The 23,511-nt window shown below is 37.0% G+C and overlaps 1 protein-coding gene across 2 annotated transcripts in view; it reads left to right on the top strand.

The window, feature by feature from the left end:
- MTMR6 (myotubularin related protein 6) overlaps nucleotides 1-23,511 on the top strand; it is a 43,402-nt gene that overhangs the window by 8,121 nt on the left and 11,770 nt on the right. Inside the window, exons 2-8 of one of the 2 annotated variants that reach the window (XM_032838291.1) lie at nucleotides 4,918-5,034; nucleotides 8,584-8,746; nucleotides 10,225-10,382; nucleotides 10,914-11,042; nucleotides 20,429-20,563; nucleotides 21,207-21,320; nucleotides 22,694-22,826. In XM_032838291.1, coding sequence (XP_032694182.1) covers nucleotides 4,918-5,034; nucleotides 8,584-8,746; nucleotides 10,225-10,382; nucleotides 10,914-11,042; nucleotides 20,429-20,563; nucleotides 21,207-21,320; nucleotides 22,694-22,826 — 949 coding nt within the window. The remainder of the gene's footprint in view (nucleotides 1-4,917; nucleotides 5,035-8,583; nucleotides 8,747-10,224; nucleotides 10,383-10,913; nucleotides 11,043-20,428; nucleotides 20,564-21,206; nucleotides 21,321-22,693; nucleotides 22,827-23,511) is intronic. The other variant, XM_032838292.1, reaches the window with a different exon arrangement.

Below are 23,511 nucleotides of genomic sequence, written 5' to 3'. Positions count from 1 at the left end.
TGGTGGTTAATTGAATATTGGTGGTGAAGAGGAAGTCATAGGATGATTCCCAGATTTCTAATGTGGGTGACTGGATGAGGATGGAGTTATATTAACTATAATCAGAAATACAAGATTAGGAACCTACTTGTGAGGGGTGAGGGAAAATTAGTTTCATTTTCTGTATGCTTAACATGAATCTTAACACATCCAAGTAGAGCAATACAGTATAGTATGGTGGGACGGTGTTCTACCTCAGGAATCAGACCTATGTCACAGGGTTATTACTATGCTACTCCACTTACTACCGTTACTAGCTGTGTGGTGTTGGGACATTTAACTAACTTCTCTAAGTCTCAGTTTCCATATAGAGATTAATAGTACTTACTACATAGGAATTGTGAAAATTAAAAAAAATAATGTATGTTAAGCACTTATAGTACTGGTCATATAATAAGACCTCAATACTATGTCAGGAATTATTATCATTATTATGTGTATCACAGGCAGTGTGAACTCAGGAGAGCTCAGAGTTGGGCATTTAGTTAGGAGAGTCATTAATGTATAGGTTAAAATAATGACAGTGGATAAGATGCCTATAGAGAATGGAGCCCCTGAAGAAGAACAGTAATGAATAGGGGATGGACAGAAGAGGGTTAAAATCCAAATGAAAGTGGTGTGGTTGTTTTGCATGTAGACAATTGTGTGTAGAGAATTTGTGTGTTGCCAAGAAGTTATTTATGGCTTATGATTGAAGCCTAACAAGAAATGTTTACAGTCTTTTGAAAATCCACAGATTAAAAAACTTCATATGGACTTCAAAAAAAGCAGACTTTCTGATGGAGGCATAATACTCCATAGTGTATATGGAACACATCTTCCTTATCCATTTGTCCGTTGAAGGGCATCTTGGTTCTTTCCACAGTTTGGCGACCGTGGCCATTGCTGCTATAAACATTGGGGTACAGATGGCCCTTCTTTTCACTACTTCTGTATCTTTGGGGTAAATACCCAGTAGTGAAATTGCAGGGTCATAGGGAAGCTCTATTTTTAATTTCTTAAGGAATCTCCACACTGTTCTCCAAAGTGGCTGCATCAACTTGCATTCCCACCAACAGTATAAGAGGGTTCCCCTTTCTCCACATCCTCTCCAACACACGTTGATACCTCCATCAAAAAGGATGAATACCCAACTTTTGTAGCAACATGGATGGGACTGGAAGAGATTATGCTGAGTGAAATAAGGCAAGCAGAGAGAGTCAATTATCATATGGTTTCACTTATTTGTGGAGCATAACAAATAACATGGAGGACATAGGGAGATGGAGGGGAGAAGGGAGTTGAGGGAAATCGGAAGGGGAGGTGAACCATGAGAGACTATGGACTCTGAAAAACAATCTGAGGGTTTTGAAGGGGCCGGGGGTGGGAGGTTGGGGGAGCGAGCTGGTGGGTATTAAGGAGGGCATGTATTGCATGGAGCACTGGGTGTGGTGCAAAAACAATGAATTCTGTTACCCTGAAAAAAAAAAAAAAGCAAACTTACTGTTCAGTTAAATAAGTGGTAAATATCAACTACCACTCCCTTTAAACTACTTTCCAGTATCCTTTTTTATATCACTTTTGAGTAGTTTGTGAAGTGCTACAAAATGATGTTGGCACAAATTGTTTGAGTAGTGTTGATACTTTATAGTAACCTTTATTTCCATATATATTCATTAATTCTCTCTTCTTTAGAACCATTAACACTTTGCTTTAATTGCTTCAGAGATAAGGCAGATGAGATTTATATTATGGTATTGCTGTTGGTTAGTTTCAAGTCTAGTGCAATTGAAGGGGAGTCAACAGTAGTTGATCCCATTGTTTTCTTTTTTTTAAGATTTTATTTATGTATTTGACAGAGATCACAAGTAGGCAGAGGGGCAGGGGTGGGGTGGGAAGCAGGCTCCCTTGCTGAGCAGAGAGCCCGATGTAGGGCTTGATCCCCGGACCCTGAGATCATGACCCGAGCCAAAGGCAGAGGCCCTAACCCACTGAGCCACCCAGGTGCCCCAATTCCATTGTTTTAAAAGGGTTTAAATTTAAGGTTTTTTTTCAAAGTGAGTTGTATAATGAAGTTAGATTTTTAATTAAGGAAGAAATGGTCCTAGACAGTGAAGTAAATGCTGATCTCCAAGAGAAATTTTCATACTGGTTTATAAGAAGGAGGTTTTCCTATTAGCTTAAAGGACAATGTGTATAATGATTTGACAATTTTTAAATATCTTTTTAAAGATTTTATTTATTTGAGAGAGATCACAAGTAGGCAGAGAGGCAGGCAGAGAGACAGGAGGGAAACAGGCTCTCCTCTGAGCAGAGAGCCCGATGCGGGGCTTGATCCCAGGACCTGGAGACCATGACCTGATCCGAAGGCAGAGGCCCAATCCACTGAGTCACCCAGGCACCCTGATCTGACAATTTTTATGTGTCAGATCAACTGTCAGACCTGAGCTACATAAACTAGGTCATATCTCTCTAAGTTTCCAGAAGAAAGTATTAAAACTCAAATTCATTTTCACCCCATACAAATAAAATTTTGTATCAAAAATAGGCATTTTAATTTTTTTTAAAGATTTATATATTTGTTTGACAGAGAGCTCACAAGTAGGCAAAGAGGCAGGCAGAGAGAGAAGGGGAAGCAGGCTCCCCACCAAGCAGAGGGCCCGATGCAGGCTCGAGCCCAGGACCCTGAGATCGTGACCTGAGCTGAAGGCAGAGACTTAACCCACTGAGCCGCCCAGGCGCCCCTAGGCATTTTAATTTTACATTTAAATTTTAACTTACTGAGTGTCTGGGTGGCTCAGTGGGTTAAAGCCTCTGCCTTGGGCTCAGGTCACGATCCCAGGATCCTGGGATCGAGCCCCGCATCGGGCTCTCTGCTTGGCGGGGAGCCTGCTTCCTCCTCTCTCTCTCTGCCTACTTGTGATCTCTGTCAAATAAATAAATAAAATCTTTAAAAATAATAATAAATAACTTTTAACTTACTTGAACAGCTGTTATTTTAAATTAAAAAAAAGCTCTGGAATTAAATTTCTTTGGGGGAGTTAATTAGCTTTTTACATGTAGTTATTATTTTGGAAATCATAATTTCATAATGAGGGACATTTTACTTCTATTTTAGTAAGGAAAAAGAAAATATATGTGGGGGGAAGTACAGAATAATGAGATAATTGTTAGTAATCTGGTTTTGAAGACATACAAGTTAAAGAACTATCTACAACCTGATGTTATAGCTGTGAATTAAAAATTTTATGTTGGTTGTTTTTACTCTTTTTTCCCCTCCTGAAGAGAATGGACAGCAATAAATAATTGTGTTTTCAAAACAGTAGTCCCTTACACAGTCCTGGCCAACTCTAACCCCACTCTCCAGTGGCAGCTGTGTGTGTGTGTGTGTGTGTGTGTGTGTGTGTGTGTACTATTAAAGAAGAAGTACTATGTACCTCACCGTCTCAGCTGCTAGAAGACATAGAGCCAGCACACGATATAATCTGTAATGGAATTCGGAACCAGGAGGAACTAACTGCAAAGCTGAGACATTAAGTAAGTCAGTTAATTTTCTGAGGATTCCAGTTAGGAGAAAGGGCATCATTGAACCCCAAAGAATGCTTAGCACTTGGCTAAGCAGAAGAGACTGTCTTAAGAAGGGAGAATGAGTATGAGTATGAGTAAAAGCACAGAGCTGACCACCAAACACTGTCTTGGGTGGAGTGGTGTGGAGATATAGAAATTAAGTTGGACTTTGCAACCATTTAAGTGTTTCTTGATTTAATTTTTCTGATAGTTTACCTCCACGATGCTGGATATATTACTTGATTTGCTAACTTAAATATGTGGACTCTTGCATCTGTCAGAAGGCTAAAATTAATAACACAGGAAACAACAGCTGTTGGTGAGGTTGTAGAGAAAGGGAAACCCTCTTGCACTTCTGGTAGGAATGTAAACTGGTGCAGCCACAGAACAGTATGGAGGTTCCTCAATAAGTTAAAAATAGAACTGTCCTATGATCCAGCAATTGCACTACTAGCTATTTATCCAAAAGATATAAAAATACAGACCCAAAGGGGCATATGCACCTCAGTGTTTATAGCAGCATTATTAACAATAGCCAAACTATGGAGAGAGCCCAAATGTCCATCAACTGATGAGTAGATAAAGAAAATGTATATATATACAATGGAATATTACTCAGCTGTCAAAAATTATGTAATCTTGCCAATTGCAATGATGTGGATGGAGCTAGAGGATATTATGCTAACTAAAATAATGTCAGAGAAACAAATAACTTATGATCTGACTCATATGTGGAATTTAAGAAAGAAAACAGATGAACATATGGGAAGGAGGAAAGGAAACATAGAAGAGAGGGAAATAAACCATAAGAGACTCTTAATGGTGGAGAATAAATTCAGGGTTGATACTGGGAGATGGTGGGGGATGGGCTAGATAGGTGGTAGATATGTAAGAGGGCACTTGTGATGAGCACTGGGTATGAGCACTGGGTATTGTATGTAAGTGATCAATCACTGAACTCTACTCCAGAAACCAGTATTCACTGTATGTTAAATAATATTTAAGTTAAAAAATGTATGGGCTCTTGGATACGAAAACTGTTGTTTATCATGTGCCTCCTTCCTGTTCCCCTTAGTATTTGTGTTTTGTTTTGTTTTGTTTACAGAGTTCCTTTATGGGTTGTATTTCTAACTCTAAATTGTACCTATTATTTGTGGTTTACATGTTCCCCAAGATATGTGAAATTTAATGTTCAACATTAAATAAACTCATGTTTTTTAATAGAAAGGGGAAAAAATTTGAAAATGGTACATTTAAATCATGAGATAACAAAGAATTTGTATTATTTTTGAAATGACAAATAACTTTTTTTTCTTTTTTCCTTTTTTCTAGGTTGAGCAAGTGAAATTACTTGACCGATTCAGTACCAGCAACAAGTCGCTAACAGGAACACTCTATCTTACGGCCACACATCTATTATTTATAGACTCTCATCAGAAAGAAACCTGGGTAAGAAGGGCATCTGCTGTACTGCCTACCATACTTAGAGTAATGGACTTAGCCTATTGCTGTATTTAATTTTGATCAGTATAAAAAATTTAACAAAAAAATTTTTCATAGTCACATGATCACATCTACTCTCCCTCCTAATAAAACAAGGATACCATGTAGAATATGGAGCTCTTGTCTACGGCCATACCACCCTGAACGCGCCCGATCTCGTCTGATCTCCTAAGCTAAGCAGGGTTGGGCCTGGTTAGTACTTGGATGGGAGAATATGGAGCTCTTTTATAGGATATAGCAAGACTCTTTATCTGCATTAATAATTATAAAATACCTGCTTGTTCCTTTCAGTTTTTAAAAATGTAAGTAATAGATGTACATGTTTAATATTTAACAGTTTAAATGGCATAGTCCATGGTATTTTTTAAAAGATTTTATTTATTTGAGAGAGAGAATGAAAGTGTACCTGATCCATGGTATCTTTATACTAAATTGCAATTATGGTGTTTTTTAATCGATTGTAGATCAAACAATATAGTAATGGATATTTTGTGTATATTTCTTCCTGTATTTTCCTGGGAGTAAAATTACTGGTGCTTAGATAAGTATGTATTCTCCTTCACTAAATGTGGCCCCGCTCCAAAGTAGTTGTCTCAAAATATTCTCAGTAGAGTGTGATATATTGTCCACCATCGTCAGCAACATTGATATTGTTAGCTTTAAAATTTTTGCCTCTCTGGTGGATGTGCAACTGTGATTTTAAATTGCTGATTACAAGGAAAGTTGTCCTTTCAGATATTGTGGCCTTTAGATTTCCTTTTCTTTTTCTCTTGGGCTGTTTGTCCTTTTATTGGCTTTATAAGAGTCTGGTTTTTAATGTTTTGTCTGGTATGTGTTTTGTAGATAATTTCTCCCAGTGTGTGGCTTATCTTGTATGCATACATGTCTTTGAATTAAAGTTTAAAATTTTAGTGTATTAGATTTTTCATTTCTTCTTTTATGGTTTATGCTGTTTTCTGACTAAGGATTCTAACTGTCGTACAGATTCTCCTGTGTTTTTTTCTAAAAGTACATTTTGTATTTCAAGTATAAGTTGTTAATAATATGGAAAATATTTTCTTTGATGATATAACTTAGGGATTCATTTTTATTTTTATTCTTTTTATTATTATATGGATACTGGTGCCATTTATCGACAGTTTCAGTGCATTAATGTGTAGTATCAACTCTGTTACAAATAAAGTAAGGGTTTGCTTTTGAACTCCATTCTGTTCTTTTGATATATTTATTCCACTTATAGGAGCATACTGCTTTCTTGACTCTAGCTTTTTAATAAAATCTCTTTTATTGTGCTCTCTTGATTTCCCCAGGAAGGCCATCCCGTTTATAGTGATTGCATTAAGTAAGTCAAGATACTTACCTGAGATGTTGATTTCAGAGATGTTGTATTCCCTCAAGGCACTGGAGCTCTTCCCTGTCCGGTGCTGGCCCAGGAACTGTCAAGGGTTTCACCAAGCAGGGCCTTGTCAGATCATTCATTCTCATTCACTCTGTCTACCCTTCATTTGTCCATCTGCCTCAGTATCTTCTCAGTATGTTTTCCATCTCCTAGAGATAGACAGGGAAGTTCCCCACAGACCTCTTTTTGCAGATGTCAGGAGCATAGTTTGGGGGCAGCGAAAAACGTCTGTATTATTCTCTCTGATTATTGCCTTTAAAATGCCTTTTTATCAGTATATTCCCATATGTCTCTCCTGAATAAAATCTGTTTGGTACATTTGGTCCATAAAAATGAACACTTTAGATCTAGAAGGAGGCTTACTAACTTTATCTTTTTTCTTATTTTACAGATTATTATTTTTTCAAGATCACATAACTAGTTAGTGGCAGAGCCAGGTCTCTCCAACATTTTCTTCTTGCAAATAATATTGGGTTTTAATTAGAAGCATAATAGTGATATAGTAGCTTATTGTCTCTTATTCTCTATTTTGATGTTACTGTTATTCAGATCATTTTGAATAACTTGGCACAGGCCTGCTAATTTAAATGTTAGTGCTATATCTTAGCTATAGGTTGGGTTATTTGTAGCAAGAACTAAATATCTGTGTTATATATACTTTTTATGTCTGTAGAACAAGTTCTTATTAATCTTTTTTAAGCTTTTCTTCATTATTTTATGCACTTAATCTTGCATGAGAACTTTAGAAAATACAAATAATTAATATTAATTTCAGCATTTAATATTATAATCATATAATATATCTGCATGGTATAAATAATCATCCATCTCTTACTCTGCCACAGAAAAAGGAAAAAGCAGTCTGGGATTTTTTTACTGTACTTACATTAAAGTTTTAGATTAATTTGGGCTGCATTGATTTCTTGCAATGATTGAGTTTTATCACTCAGGAACCTGCTATGACTCTAAGATCTTTGACTTTCTAGAAAAACTTCTTATAAATATTTTAAATTCATAGGAATGGGATTGAGAAAAAGAAAACTTTTTATTTTTAGTAGCAAACAATATTAGAACTGGTATGAATGATAATCATATTTAAATTTTAATCATATTTAAAAGTATTGAGTTTATAGTAGGACTTTCTATTCATTCAATAAACATTGTGATAGAGGTATAAGCAGAGACACTTGTAGTGCTCATTTGGTCAAATTTTAAGTTTGGATTTATAAGGCATAATATTTGAAACTTTTTTTGAATAGGGTGGTTATAATGCTGCAGATACCGTGGTAAGTGGTGGGGATAGAACGATGCTAGCTTAGTCGTAGTGTTGCTCCTTACGAAGTTCCCAGCATCTGGCTAGAGAAATAGACATTCACTACACAAAGAATTACTCATGTTCTAAGTGCTGTGAAGGAAAAGTATAGGCATAAGAAAATGGAAGGGATCTCACTTACTTGGGAAAGGCAACGGGGGTCGTCAGGCTGTTGTTCTTGATGATGAGGTTTAAACAAAGGCCAGAAATAATACTAGAAGTTCCTAGACGAAGAAGTAGATCTATAATTTCCCAGTTAGTAGGAGCAACTCAATGTATGTAAAGAAGGTTGGTGCATTTGAGGAGCCAAGGAGAGGACGCTGTCACTCAAACTTGATGTGGGGAAGGACTTGAAATGAGTCTAAAGCCAGAGTCTAGTAAATGACATGACTAGATTGCCCTTTATTTTTTTTTTAATTGCTTTTTAACGGTCACTCACCTGTCCTGTAGAAAATGGGTTAGAGGGGGTCAAGAGTAGATATGGAAAGAGCTTTTAGGAGGCTACTTACAATGGGAGCGTTACGGCTATGGGAGTGACGGTGGAAATGGAGAGAAGTAGAGAGGTTACAGAGGTATGTGGGAGATGCAGTTCTCAGGGTTTGATGATGTACTGAGTATATGGAGTGATGGACAGAGTGTCAGAGAGCATAGTTCTGGCTTAGGCATTCAGTCACAAGTTTTGAGTACTTTGTTTGAAGAGGGCATTTCTAACATGCATGTGCTCTGGAAGAGAATACGATATTTAGCGCTTTTTTATGATGATCACGTTTTTTTCATGTTGTAGATATTGCACCACCATATTGCCTTAGTAGAGAAACTAGCTTTGACTACTTCTGGATGCCCACTTGTGATTCAGTGCAAGAACTTCAGGATTGTGCATTTCATTGTTCCCAGAGAAAGAGATTGCCATGATATTTACAATTCTTTGCTACAACTATCAAAACAAGGTACTGTTTTGAGAGACCAAAGCTTACTTAATTTTGAGATGGATTATCTATGATATGTAATATGCCATTGTTACTTTATAATTGAAGGTACCCTTAAGTTCTTGTGTACTCTATTCCAAAAAATTTGGCTTGGAAATGATTAGATGCTTCTGCTCTAAATTTTTAGAATGATTTCCAAAGAAGGGGTAAGAGTAAGGAAAAAAGTTAAGCATTTAGAGTACAGATTTTTTTTTTTAAAGATTTTATTTATTTATTTGGCAGAAATCACAAGTGGGTAGAGAGGCAGGTAGAAGAGAGAGGGGTGGAAGCAGGCTCCCTGCTGAGCAGAGAGCCTGATGTGGGGCTCAATCCCAGGACCCTGGGATCATGACCTGAGCTGAAGGCAGAGGCTTTAACCCATTGAGCCACCAGGTGCCCCTAGAATACAGATTTTAAAAACTATTGATTTATAGTAATGTTTTTAAAGTTTGTCGGTGGCCAACAGTGCAGCTCTCCCACCCCACCCCCCAAGTGGGTATCCACAATCATGGGGAATAATTTGGGAATTGATTGTTAAATGAAAAGTTAAGGAAGGTCAAGCTCCTCTGGTAGCACTGGGACCGATGAATTTAATTGATCAGAGTGGAGCATAAGAGAGATGACCAGAGGGAAAAGAGAGGGTGAATCCTACTTCAGGAGGTAGGTAGTAGGAGGAATGAGAAGAGTGTAGGCCAGAGAAAGGAATCCTGTCACTATGCCTTTGGGATCTGGAGGCTTCCTTCCCACAACATGACTTGAATTATGTAGATCTCTCTAGGAGACAAAGCACACTGGTTACTGAATGTTACTTTGTTGTTGAACACCTGGACTGCAGTGGTCTAGGAGAGAAGGGTGTGTCTAGGAGCAGGGGTAAGCACACCCTTCTCTCCTAACACATAAAGCCTGTAGCATTTACCCGTTGTCCCAGGTTAAGCCAGATCTTATAGTAAAGATGGTTCTGTCACTTTAGGGGCTTAATATTATTCAGGAGTAAGTGCTCTCTGGAGCTTTGTGCAGCCATTGCCACTGTCCTATAGGAATGTATATGCAAGTTCATGTTCTATAGGCCATCTCTAGTCTTTTATCTCAGCATTTAGTATTTCCATTTGATATCTCATTTGGGAAGTGTGGTGGGTGAAAAGTACCTGCGTCTGTGTCATTAAAATTATACTTTTAGGAAAATGAAATATTACATTAGAGTATTTCATATAAAATTATTGTTTATTAGCTTTTGCTGATTTTATAAATTGAATCTCAGTTTAATGTGTATGTCTTTAGATATGATCCTTTGAATTAAAGGACAGAGAAAATAAATTGAGTCCAGATATGTTTAGGTATTAGTTATCTCTTTGAAAATTTTAAAGAAAAAATTTTTTTAAAAAAAGAAAAATTACTGTTATTTATAGAGTTTTAAGTCCTAGAAGTTACATCATAACATTTATGTATTTTGTATACAATAGCAAAATATGAAGATCTCTATGCATTCTCTTACAATCCCAAACAAAATGATTCGGAACGACTACAAGGTTGGGAGCTCATTGATCTTGCTGAGGAATATAAGAGGATGGGAGTGCCAAATTCAAACTGGCAGCTGTCTGATGCCAACAGAGAATACAAGGTAACTCAGCAACATTTTTGTTTGCTTGTTTTTATTTAAATTCCAGTTAGTTTACATACAGTGTGATACTAGTTTCAGGTGTACAGTATAGTGATTCAGCACTTACATACAACACCCAGTGCTCGTTACAAGTGCACTCCTTAATCCCCATCACCTATTTCCCCCATCCCACACCCACCTCCCTTCTGGTAACCAGTTTGTTGTTTATGGTTAAGAGTCTGTTTCTTGGTTTGCCACACTCTCTTATTTTCCCCCTTTACTCATTTGTTTTGTTTCTTAAATTCCACATAATGAGTGAAATCATATGGTATTTGTTTTTCTCTGACTGACTTATTTCAACTTAGCAACCTTTGGAGAAATTCAGAATATGTTAGTACTGAGATGGAGAGTGTCGTAGTGTAGTAACTTGTCTATATATTGTTATGTACTATTCTTGCATTTAATAAGTCTTAAAGTTTTTTAAAGGTGATTTTTAACCTCATAGTTTTTGAACTGTGTGTAGAATGGATATGTTTTATTTGATTTTTACAGATTTGTGAAACTTATCCCAAAGAACTTTATGTTCCCCGAATAGCAAGCAAACCAATAATTGTTGGTAGTTCCAAATTCCGGAGCAAGGGAAGATTCCCAGTTCTTTCCTATTATCATCAAAATAAAGAGGTAAGAAAAGAAGATTTTTTTCTTTTTTTATTTTACAAATGTGGCATAACCCCTCTTCAGGTTTAAGTGTCCAAATGAACACTCATTTTTACATAGGAAGGTCATTATTATAATGTTGCTGATAGAGAAGTGTTGGCTTTTCTCTTGATTATGTTTTTGAAATTTTAAAATTACCCTGATTATAGAAACTTTCATACTTTTCATCTTTCTTTCCTCCTCCACCCTCCTTCAGCCTTTCCTTTCTTTTAGTAGGGACTCGAAAATAATGAGATGAGTGAACAGATAGGTTCTTCTTTCCTGTGGTTCTCTTGATCCTGCTTATATTTGGGAAGAGAAGATAGCTTTGACAAACCAACTATTGAGAAAAAGAAGAGAGCCAAGGGTATTTCAGGCTCACAATTTTTATAGAAAGCACTTCTAATCAGAAGGATTTTGCGGTACGAAGAGGTGGAGGAGACATCTTTATACTGAGATGCTGTAATAGGGATTGCTCATTACAGCAAAATTTTCCTTTGTAGCTTGTAACAGTAGGTCACAGGGTACTATGTGTTAGATGCTTTATATGCAAGAAGTCCCATGATAATTTTATAAGGTAGGCTCTGCTAATTACCTGTAACTTTCAACCTGTAAAGAGAGGGTAAATCACTTTTCCTATATCAACAGCCAGCCAGTTGTGGAGTTTAGTTCTGACTCCCACTGCTTGTGACCTGATTTTTTTCTCAGGAAGCTTTTTGAATCTTTTCTCCCCAGTGTTCTGAAATTTCACAGTGAAGTCCTTTGCGTGTTTTTTAAAAATTCTATCTAGAAACTCACTTTTGTGAAATTACTTCTCTATTTCTGTGGTAACTTTCTCTCTTCTGTTACTTTTCTTTGTACTTGTGTTTTGTGTGTGTGTTAGTTGTCAAGTGGGCTTTTGTAAACCTCCGTTTTTCTTAATTTTTTCTATTTTCCATCTCTTTCTGGTTTTTAGAAGATTTCCTTGACTTTGTTTCCAGTCCACATCTTTATTATTTTTTTTATTTTTTATTTTATTTTTTTAAAGATTTTATTTATTTATTTGACAGAGAGAGACCACAAGTAGGCAGAGATGCAGGCAAAGAGAGGGGAGGAAGCAGGCTCCCCGCAGAGCAGAGAGAGCCCGATGCGGGGCTCAATCCCAGGACCCTGGGATTATAACCCGAGCCGAAGGCAGAGGCTTTAACCCACTGAGCCACCCAGGCGCCCCGTCCACCTCTTTATTTTTGCTATTCCATTTTTTAAAATCTAAACACTCCTTCCTATTTTCTGAACTTTTTTATTTTTTTTATTTTTTATAAATGTATAGTATATTTTTATCCCCAGGGGTACAGGTCTGTGAATCGCCAGGTTTACACACTTCACAGCACTCACCACAGCACATACCCTCCCCAATGTCCATAACCCCACACCCCTCTGTCAACCCCCCTCCCCCCAGCAACCCTCAGTTTGTTTTGTGAGATTAAGAGTCACTTATGGTTTGTCTCCCTCCCAGTCCCACCTTGTTTCATTTATTCTTCTCCTACACCCTTAACCCCACATGTTGCATCTCCACTTCCTCATATCAGGGAGATCATATGATATAGTTGTCTTTCTCCGATTGACTTATTTTGCTAAGCATGATACCCTCTAGTTCCATCTACGTGATCGCAAATGGCAAGATTTCATTTCTTTTGATGGCTGCATAGTATTCCATTGTGTATATATACCATATCTTCTTTATCCATTCATCTGTTGATGGACATCTAGGTTCTTTCCATAGTTTGGCTATTGTGGACATTGCTGCTATAAACATTCGGGTGCATGTGCCCCTTCAGATCACTACGTTTGTATCTTTGGGGTAAATACCCAGTAGTGCAATTGCTGGGTCATAGGGTAGTTCTATTTTCAACATTTTGAGGAACCTCCATGCTGTTTTCCAGAGTGGTTGCACCAGCTTGCATTCCCACCAACAGTGTAGGAGGGTTCCCTTTTCTCCACATCCTCGCCAGCATCTGTCATTTCCTGACTTGTTAATTTTAGCCATTCTGACTGGTGTGAGGTGATATCTCATTGTGGTTTTGATTTGTATTTCCCTGATGCCGAGTGATATGGAGCACTTTTTCATGTGTCTGTTGGCCATCTGGATGTCTTCTTTGCAGAAATGTCCGTTCATATCTTCTGCCCATTTCTTGATTGGATTCTTTGTTCTTTGGGTGTTGAGTTTGCTAAGTTCTTTATAGATTCTGGACACTAGCCCTTTATCTGATATGTCGTTTGCAAATATCTTCTCCCATTCTGTCAGTTGTCTTTTGGTTTTGTGAACTGTTTCCTTTGCTGTGCAAAAGCTTTTGATCTTGATGAAATCCCAATAGTTCATTTTTGCCCTTACTTCCCTTGCCTTTGGCGATGTTCCTAGGAAGATGTTGCTGCGGCTGTGGTCGAAGAGGTTGCTGCCTGTGTTCTCAAGGATTTTGATGGATTCCTTTCTCACATTGAGGTCCTTCATCCATTTTGAGTCTATTTTTGTGTGTGGTGTAAGGAAATGGTCCAATTTCATTTTTCTGCATGTGGCTGTCCAGTTTTCCCAACACCATTTATTGAAGAGGCTGTCTTTTTTCCATTGGACATTCATTCCTGCTTTGTCAAGGATTAGTTGACCATAGAGTTGAGGGTCTATTTCTGGGCTCTCTGTTCTGTTCCATTGATCTATCTGTCTGTTTTTGTGCCAGTACCATGCTGTCTTGATGATGACAGCTTTGTAATAGAGCTTGAAGTCCGGGATTGTGATGCCACCAACTTTGGCTTTCTTTTTCAATATTCCTTTGGCTATTCAAGGTCTTTTCTGGTTCCATATAAATTTTAGGATTATTTGTTCCATTTCTTTGAAAAAAATGGGTGGTATTTTGATAGGAATTGCATTAAATGTGTAGATTGCTTTAGGTAGAATAGACATTTTCACAATATTTGTACTTCCAATCCATGAGCATGGAACATTTTTCCATTTCTTTGTGTCTTCCTCAATTTCTTTCATGAGTACTTTATAGTTTTCTGAGTATAGATTCTTAGCCTCTTTGGTTAGGTTTATTCCTAGGTATCTTATAGTTTTGGGTGCAATTGTAAATGGGACTGACTCCTTAATTTCTCTTTCTTCTGTCTTGTTGTTGGTGTAGAGAAATGCAGCTGATTTCTGTGCATTGATTTTATATCCTGACACTTTACTGAATTCCTGTACCAGTTCTAGCAGTTTTGGAGTGGAGTCTTTTGGGTTTTCCACATATAGTATCATATCATCTGCGAAGAGTGATAGTTTGACTTCTTCTTTGCCGATTTGGATGCCTTTACTTTCTTTTTGTTGTCTGATTGCTGAGGCTAGGACTTCTAGTACTATGTTGAACAGCAGTGGTGATAATGGACATCCCTGCCGTGTTCCTGACTTTAGCGGAAAAGCTTTCAGTTTTTCTCCATTGAGAATGATATTTGCGGTGGGTTTTTCATAGATGGCTTTGATAATATTGAGGTATGTGCCCTCTATCCCTACACTTTGAAGAGTTTTGATTAGGAAGGGATGCTGTACTTTGTCAAATGCTTTTTCAGCATCTATTGAGAGTATCATATGGTTCTTGTTCTTTCTTTTATTAATGTGTTGTATCACATTGATTGATTTGCAGATGTTGAACCAAGCTTGCAGCCCTGGAATAAATCCCACTTGGTCGTGGTGAATAATCCTTTTAATGTACTGTTGAATCCTATTGGCTAGTATTTTGGTGAGACTTTTTGCATCTGTGTTCATCAAGGATATTGGTCTGTAGTTCCCTTTTTTGATGGGATCCTTGTCTGGTTTTGAGATCAAGGTGATGCTGGCCTCATAAAATGAGTTTGGAAGTTTTCCTTCCATTTCTATTTTTTGGAACAGTTTCAGGAGAATAGGAATTAGTTCTTCTTTAAATGTTTGGTAGAATTCCCCCGGGAAGCCGTCTGGCCCTGGGCTTTTGTTTGTTTGGAGATTTTTGATGACTGTTTCAATCTCCTTACTGGTTATGGGTCTGTTCAGGTTTTCTATTTCTTCCTGGTTCAGTTGTGGTAGTTTATATGTCTCGAGGAATGCATCCATTTCTTCCAGATTTTCAAATTTGTTGGCATAGAGTTGCTCATAGTATGTTCTTATAATTGTCTGTATTTCTTTGGTCTTAGTTGTGATCTCTCCTCTTTCATTCATGATTTTATTTATTTGGGTCCTTTGTCTTTTCTTTTTGATAAGTCTGGCCAGGGCTTTATCAATCTTATTAATTCTTTCAAAGAACCAGCTCCTAGTTTTGTTGATTTGTTCTATTGTTTTTTTGGTTTCTATTTCATTGATTTCTGCTCTGATCTTTATGATTTCTCTTCTCCTGCTGGGTTTAGGGTTTTTTTCTTGTTCTTTCTCCAGCTCCTTTAGGTGTAGGGTTAGGTTGTGTGCTTGAGAACTTTCTTGTTTCTTGAAAAAGGCTAGTACCGCTATATATTTTCCTCTCAGGACTGCCTTTGTTGTGTCCCACAGATTTTGAACCGTTGTGTTTTCATTATCGTTTGTTTCCATGATTTTTTCAATTCTTTAATTTCCTGGTTGACCCATTCATTCTTTAGAAGGATGCTGTTTAGTCTCCATGTATTTGGGTTCTTTCCAAATTTCCTCTTGTGATTCAGTTCTAGCTTCAGAGCATTGTGGTCTGAAAATATGCAGGGAATGATCCCAATCTTTTGATACCGGTTGAGACCTGATTTAGGACCCAGGATGTGATCTATTCTGGAGAATGTTCCGTGTACACTAGAGAAGAATGTGTATTCTGTTGCTTTGGGATGAAATGTTCTGAATATATCTGTGATGTCCATCTAGTCCAGTGTGTCATTTAAGACCTTTATTTCCTTGTTGATCTTTTGCTTGGATGATCTGTCCATTTCCGTGAGGGGAGTGTTAAAGTCCCCTACTATTATTGTATTATTGTTGATGTGTTTCTTTGATTTTGTTATTAATTGGTTTATATAGTTGGCTGCTCCCACGTTAGGGGCATAGATATTTAAAATTGTTAGGTCTTCTTGTTGGACAGATCCTTTGAGTATGATATAGTGTCCTTCCTCATCTCTTATTATAGTCTTTGGCTTAAAATCTAATTGATCTGATCTAAGGATTACAACTCCTGCTTTCTTCTGATGTCCATTAGCATGGTAAATTGTTTTCCACACCCTCACTTTAAATCTGGAGGTGTCTTCAGGTTTAAAATGAGTTTCTTGTAGGCAACACATAGATGAGTTTTGTTTTTTTTGTCCATTCTGATACCCTGTGTCTTTTGACTGGGGCATTTAGCATTAACATTCAGGGTAACTATTGAGAGATACGAATTTAGTGCCATTGTATTGCCTGTAAGGTGACTGTTACTGTATATTGTCTCTGTTCCTTTCTGATCTACTACTTTTAGGGTCTCTCTTTGCTTAGAGGACCCCTTTCAATATTTCCTGTAGAGCTGGTTTGGTGTTTGCAAATTCTTTCAGTTTTTGTTTGTCCTGGAAGCTTTCTATCTCTCCTTCTATTTTCAATGATAGCCTATATATAGTATTCTTGGCTGCATGTTTTTCTCCTTTAGTGCTCTGAATATATCATGCCAGCTCTTTCTGGCCTGCCAGGTCTCTGTGGCTAAGTCTGCTGCCAATCTAATATATTCACCATTGTATGTTACAGACTTCTTTTCCCGGGCTGCTTTCAGGATTTTCTCTTTGTCACTAAGACTTGTAAATTTTACTGTTAGGTGACGGGGTGTGGACCTATTCTTATTGATTTTGAGGGGGGTTCTCTGCACATCCTGGATTTTGATGCTTGTTCCTTTTGCCGTATTAGGGAAATTCTCTCCAATAATTCTCTCCAGTATACCTTCTGCTCCCCTCTCTCTTTCTTCTTCTTCTGGAATCCCAATTATTCTAATGTTGTTTCATCATATGGTGTCACTTATCTCTCAAATTCTCCCCTCATGGTCCAGTAGCTGTTTGTCCCTTTTTTGCTCAGCTTCTTTATTCTGTGTCATGTGGTCTTCTATATCACTAATTCTTTCTTCTGCCTCATTTATCCTAACAGTGAGAGCCTCCATTTTTGATTGCACCTCATTAGTAGCTTTTTTGATTTCAACTTGGTTAGATTTTAGTTCTTTTATTTTTCCAAAAAGGGCTTTTATATCTCCCGAGAGGGTTTCTCTAATATCTTCCATGCCTTTTTCGAGCCCGGCTAGAACCTTGAGAGTCGTCATTCTGAACTCTAGATCTGACATATTACCAATGTCTGTATTGATTAGGTCCCTAGCCTTTGGTACTGCCTCTTGTTCTTTTTTTGTGGTGAATTTTTCCGCCTTGTCATTTTGTCCAGATAAGAGTATATGAAGGAGCAAGTAAAATACTAAAAGGGTGGCAAAGACCCCAGGAAAATATGCTTTAACCTAATCAGAAGAGATCCCAGATCGTCGGGGGGAGTAATGGGATAAAAAGAGGTTCAGGAAAAAAAAAAGAAAGAAACAAAAAAAGAAAACGAATAAAGAAAAAATATATATGTATATTAGATAAACTAATTAAAAAACGTTAAAAAAGAAAAGGGTAAAAGTTAAAAAAAATTTAGCAGAAGAAAAAAAAATTGAAAAAGAAAAAAAAATTAAATTAACTGCAAGACTAAAGAATCATGGGGAGAAAGCCATGAGTTCTGTGCTTTGCTTTCTCCTCCTCTGGAATTCCGCTGCTCTCCTTGGTATTGAAACTGCACTCCTTGGTAGGTGAACTTGGTCCTGGCTGGATTTCTTGTTGATCTTCTGTGGGAGGGGCCTGTTGTAGTGATTCTCAAGTGTCTTTGCCCCATTCGGAGTTGCACCGCCCTTACCAGGGGCCTGACTGAGTACTCAGCTCGGTTTTGCTTTCGGGAGTTTTTGTTCCCTGAGCGCTTTCTGTAGAGTTCCGGAGGACGGGAATGAAAATGGCGGCCTCCCAGTCTCTGGCCCGGAGCAGCCAAGAGCTTGGGCCCCACTCCTCAGTGCACCCTCAGAGAATAGCGCCCAATTACTCCCGTCTCCCTGGCCTCCGGCCGCGCTCTGAGCTGACCGAGCCTGCCACCGGTTCAAGGTAACCCCGAGCTGAGAGCTCACTGCTCGGCTCCGTCTCTGTAGCCGGCTTCCCCGTTCTAATACCTGTTAGCTCTGCAACACTCAGACACCCCTGATCCTTCTGTGACCCTGGGAGACCTGAGGCCACGCTGACCCTGCATGGGCTTCACCCCGGTTAAGCCTCTGGAGCGATGTCCCTCAGCGGAACAGACTTTTAAAGTCCTGATATTGTGCTCCGTTGCTCTGCCGCTTGCCAGGAGCCGGCCTCTCCCACCGCGGTCTATCTTCCCGTCGCTTTGGATTCACTTCTCCGCCAGTCCTACCTTTCAGAAAGTGGTTGATTTTCTGTTTCTAGAATTTCTGTTCTTCTTCTCTTCGATCTCCCGTTGGATTTGTAGGTGTTTGCAATCTTTAGATAAGCTATCTAGCTGATCTCCCGCTACCTGAAGTAGTCTCAGCCTGCTACGTCTCTGCTATCTTGACTCCTCCCCTATTTTCTGAACTTTTTAGACACTTATCTATTCTTGGCTATGATGACTGGGTTCTCTGAAGATGTTAAGGGTATTTTAAAAAGAATTCTTTTGCTTCCCACATTAGTTGTCTGTTGCTCAGAGTTCCTTTTTTCTGTTTATTTTGTTTTTTTGTTTTTCATGTCTTTCAAATATCTGTTTCTTGGCTGGGCTCTTGTACTTAAAAAGTGAAGTACCACAAGCTTTTTAGAAGTTTGTGTGCAGGAGTGATCTCTATCTTTGGATTCTTTCTGTTGTTAATTTTCATCCCAATATGTGTGTTAGTTCTGTCTAGGATTCAAGTGTGGGAAGGTGGATGGGAGGATTTTACATTTTGTTTTGTAGGCTTTACTTCATTCATCCTCTTGTTTTTTTGGCGGGGGTGCTGGTATAGAGCTTCGCTCCCACCTACATCTGTGCATATTGTTCAGAGTCTTTAGGTTAATCCTTTTCATAGAATAAACTTTGTGTTCAGGGCAAGCGAAGATCTGGGAGCCTTAACCAGTCGCTATATGGGTATTCAACCAATTCTATTTTCAGTTATAGTCCAGATCAGGCTTTTAGAGCCTAAGCCTTTCTGGGATTTAGCTGCTCAAAATGCTTATTGTTGACTCCTAACAACTTGACAACTTTCTCTGTTCTGGTAAAACTAACTTCTCAATCTGCTTTCATGTCCTGAAATTTTGTTAACATCTCTATTTTTCTCTCCTTTTCCATTCTCTTTGACCTTTTAATTTTATACATTTTAGATGTCCCAATTAGAACTTTAGTTGGGTTTTAGAAGGGAGCCAGAGGTAAAAAGTAAAATTTTAAACAGAAATTCCTAATCTGTTCTTCATAACAAAGTCATAGGGAATGATGACTGGTTACGGCCTCTGTTTGACACACCCATGTTTGTATACCTTGTTTATTGGAAAGCTAGGCTGAAAACAGATATTCAGTGCCTAACTTAACAAATCAGAAAGTACGTCTGAAAAGAATTTTATATTTTATATTTCATTTTCTTCTATTTTATTTAATTCACGTGGTTTTATTTTGTGTGTGAATTTAAAATGTGTGAATTTATGTATCCTTTTTTTCCCCTTAATGATACTATGGTTGGAATGATGGGCTATGGTTAAGTTGGAGTTGGTATGGATGAGATTGGAGAAAAAGTATATGTGTCTAAATCTGCTAATCTCTTTTTAAGACTTGGAACAAGAGTAAATATCTAATCCACCATTCACTACTTCTAACAGATATTTTTGTCCTCTTAGATTTATATTTTAACACAAACTTGAAGTTCATTTTTCTCATTTTATATAAAGATTGCTGATTCCTAAATAGAGATCTGAAGACTTTTGGAATATAAAAGCTCAAATGTTACTATTTTTAAAAATCCTGTTCTACCTTTATTGATTAATCCCTTACTTGAACTTGAGTTGAAAGTGTCTTGTAATCTAGAGCATAGCATGCAAGTATCTTAGTAGGATACATGATAGAGAATTGATGAAGTGTTGCTTCTTAGTACTTAAGATTTTTTTCATCAAACTACATAAGGAGGCATTTCACTTTTTCAGAAGAGAATATTGGGAAAACTTCTGTAACATCAAGATGTTCACATAGTGTTTAATTAAAATAGGTTTTCAAAGTTAATGTCTTCGAATTGTCTTGCCAACTTTTAAACAGATTACACGTTTGATTTGAACTTTTGTTTTTCTTTTAAGCGTTTTTTTAAGACATGTTTTAGACATCTTTGGATAATCTGTTGTTTTCTGTCCTTTAAAATTAGGCTGCCATTTGTCGATGTAGTCAACCACTATCAGGATTCAGTGCCAGGTGCCTGGAGGATGAACATTTGCTTCAAGCCATTAGTAAAGCCAATCCAGTCAATCGCTATATGTATGTCATGGATACCAGGCCCAAAGTATGTGTCTTGAATCTAGTATAGTCTGTTAGTTTAATTATCTTTGTTACTTTAATTAATGAGAGTTGATCAGTTTGCCCATATTTAACCTGTCTGAATCCCAGTTTTAAATTAACTGAGGCTAATGACACTGAGGAAGGCAGTCTTTAAAAGAATACCAACTAAGGAGACCCGTTTCCCAGATGGTGATATCTTATGTCTTCTGATTTATGTATAAATTTAGAAAAACAGATTTTTATTTTGGGAACTCTTGATCGTGTGGAAGTCTTATATTATTGTGAAGAAATATTAAATAGTGTGTTGTGAAAAATTAGAAAATCTTACTAATTTTTTTGGTAGAATTTTTAATTGTCAGAACACTTCATGTTAAAATAATGGACATTAACTTGAAATATTCAAGAAAATAAGGAAAATAGTGAGTTAGAAAACATTGAACTAGAGAATTTTAAATAGTGAACAGGAAATAGTTGTTCTGTTAGGCGTCTGTAATGTTAGGTTCAATTTTTGTCATTGAGACAAATGTCAGAATCCCTTTTTCTTTTTATAAACACAGTTAAGCAACTAATTCATATAGGATCCTGAAACTAAAGTAATTAAAATCTTCAATGGTAATAGCTAACATTACTTTTAATTTTTATTATAGCATCGAATGCAGAGCTGGTGGGCTACACAAAAGGACATTGGCAGAATTATAGTGAGGATTTCTTCAAAAATCTGGAATGATGAGAAAATAAGAGAAAGCGATGAGAAAAAGCGAGTGAGCAATATAGAGCACAATTCTAGGCAGCTTTGTTGAAAGGAATGGTAGCTGTTTTAGAAGTTATTCTCATCATTATTCATTCTCACAAAAGATAATGGAGGAAACAAGATGAGATTAACTTGAGTAAATTAAGAAGTATTAAAAACTAGAAATTGATAATTTGATAATTTTTTATCTTGTTAATAAGAAAAGACTTTCTTAGAAGTCAAGAATGTTGGTGATATCTCTTGTAAGACAAATTTTATTTTTCTTCCTTTTTTAATCTGGTGGATTCAATGGTCAGAATTACTTTTAGGTGATAATAGATATAAAAGCTGGTTATAATACAAGTTTCTGAATGTGAAGCCTGAGGATGGATGATCTGTTTCCCTACTACCTCTTATCTGTATAATTGCCTTCTACACAGAATACAGGCCTTTCATAGATTGCTTTGTTTGTACTGTTTAAACTTCAACTTAACTAGTAATAATGCAGAAGCATTTTAATATCTAACTCTCACCTTAGTCATCATAGGTGCTGAATAACCAGTGAGTCAGTAGGTAGAGTTGAACTTCTTTGTTACCAACCTGGGCCCCCATCTACTGAATGAAAAGCTACTTTGTCTTCCAATTTAGATTTTGTTTCATCCAAGTGCATAAGAATATTTTGTAAACTGTTACAATGTGCAATATGAAATCCAAGTCTGAAAAAATTAAACATGATAGCATTTGATCTAGTGACCAAAAACAAAGACCATGGGCCTACTGGCGGTCTGTTTTCTCCTTAGAGACCAATTTTAGCCTAGTTCTTAGAGGTGTATCAAGCTAGTGGGTTATATGCCATGGTATATACTGTGTGGGCCTCCAGTAATTTTTAATACGGAGGATCTCAGATAATCTGACCTGTATTTCAGATCTGATTTTTCAGGGTCCCTGTGACTCTCTGAATGATCATGTGTTCCCCAGGCTTGCTCTGAAATGAATCTAATAGGTTCATTCTGTAACAGGAAACTTCCCAGCTTGGCTCATCTCTGAATCATTTAGGATTCAGATGAGAGATACTTCTCTTTTTAAATTTTAAAAATATTACAAACATATGGAAAACTGAGTAAAAACATAACTGAATTAGTTTCATAAATTGTATGTGGGGGAACTTCTTGTCTGACCTTTCCATTATATAGCAGTCATGTTGTTACTTTATGTAAAGTGTCCTTTTTTACTCTTAATAACATATATGACACTTTTGCTTATTAAAAAAAGGTAGCATATGCAGTTCAGAGTTCCTTAAAATCTGCTAAAATGTGGTTTATTTAGTATTTTCATGATTTTTGGTGAACTAGGTTAAGTGATAAAAGCAATTTGTCTCTAAATTTCTAAAACTTTATATTTTAGCTGAATGCAATGGCCAACAGAGCAGCTGGAAAAGGTTATGAAAATGAAGACAACTATTCTAACATTAGATTTCAGTTTGTTGGAATTGAAAATATTCATGTCATGCGGTCCAGCCTTCAAAAATTATTGGAAGGTATGATTATTTTTTGCCTTTGAGGCAACTTTGTCTAATTGAAAAAAAATGTTAGCACATTATAAAATTTAAAATGATGTAATTTAAAATTTCCCTATATGCACATTCAAAAAAGTTAAAAAAATGGAAATTAATATTAATAATATATTTTACATAATGTATTAAAACATGTTAACATATAATCAGCATAAAAAATCAGTAATGACACATTAGTTTTTTTTCTTTAAGTCTTAAAAAATTGATGAGTGTGTATTTTACGCTGTTAAACCACATCTCAGTTTAGACTACCCATGTGTCAGTTTGGGGAGTGGCTACTGTATTGGACAGGACAGTTCTAATGGTTCTATAAAAAAAATGGTTATTATTAGATAAATATTCTTGCTTAGTGTATACAGTGAAGATTAGTTGAAAATAATGCTCTGTTTAAGTATTAAAGTATCTTTCCAGTCGTGGTGTGGAGTTTTAACAATTAAAATATCAGACTTTTAAATACTTTGTACTCCAAATTTTTTTTAAAGAGAGATTAGAGCTTTTTTTTTTGCTTTTTTTTTTTCTTTTAAAGATTTTATTTATTTATTTACTTGTCAGAAGAGAGAGAGAAAGGGACTCCTGGGTGGCTCAGTGGGTTAAAGCCTCTGCCTTCGGCTCAGGTCATGGTCTCAGGGTCCTGGGATCGAGCCCTGCA

This window comes from Lontra canadensis, unplaced genomic scaffold (assembly GCF_010015895.1).
Source record: "Lontra canadensis isolate GAN:19392208 unplaced genomic scaffold, GSC_riverotter_1.0 scaffold103, whole genome shotgun sequence".
NCBI lineage: Eukaryota > Metazoa > Chordata > Mammalia > Carnivora > Mustelidae > Lontra > Lontra canadensis.
The sequence above is the reverse complement of the archived record's forward strand: the minus strand, read 5'-3'. Positions and strand labels throughout refer to the sequence as shown.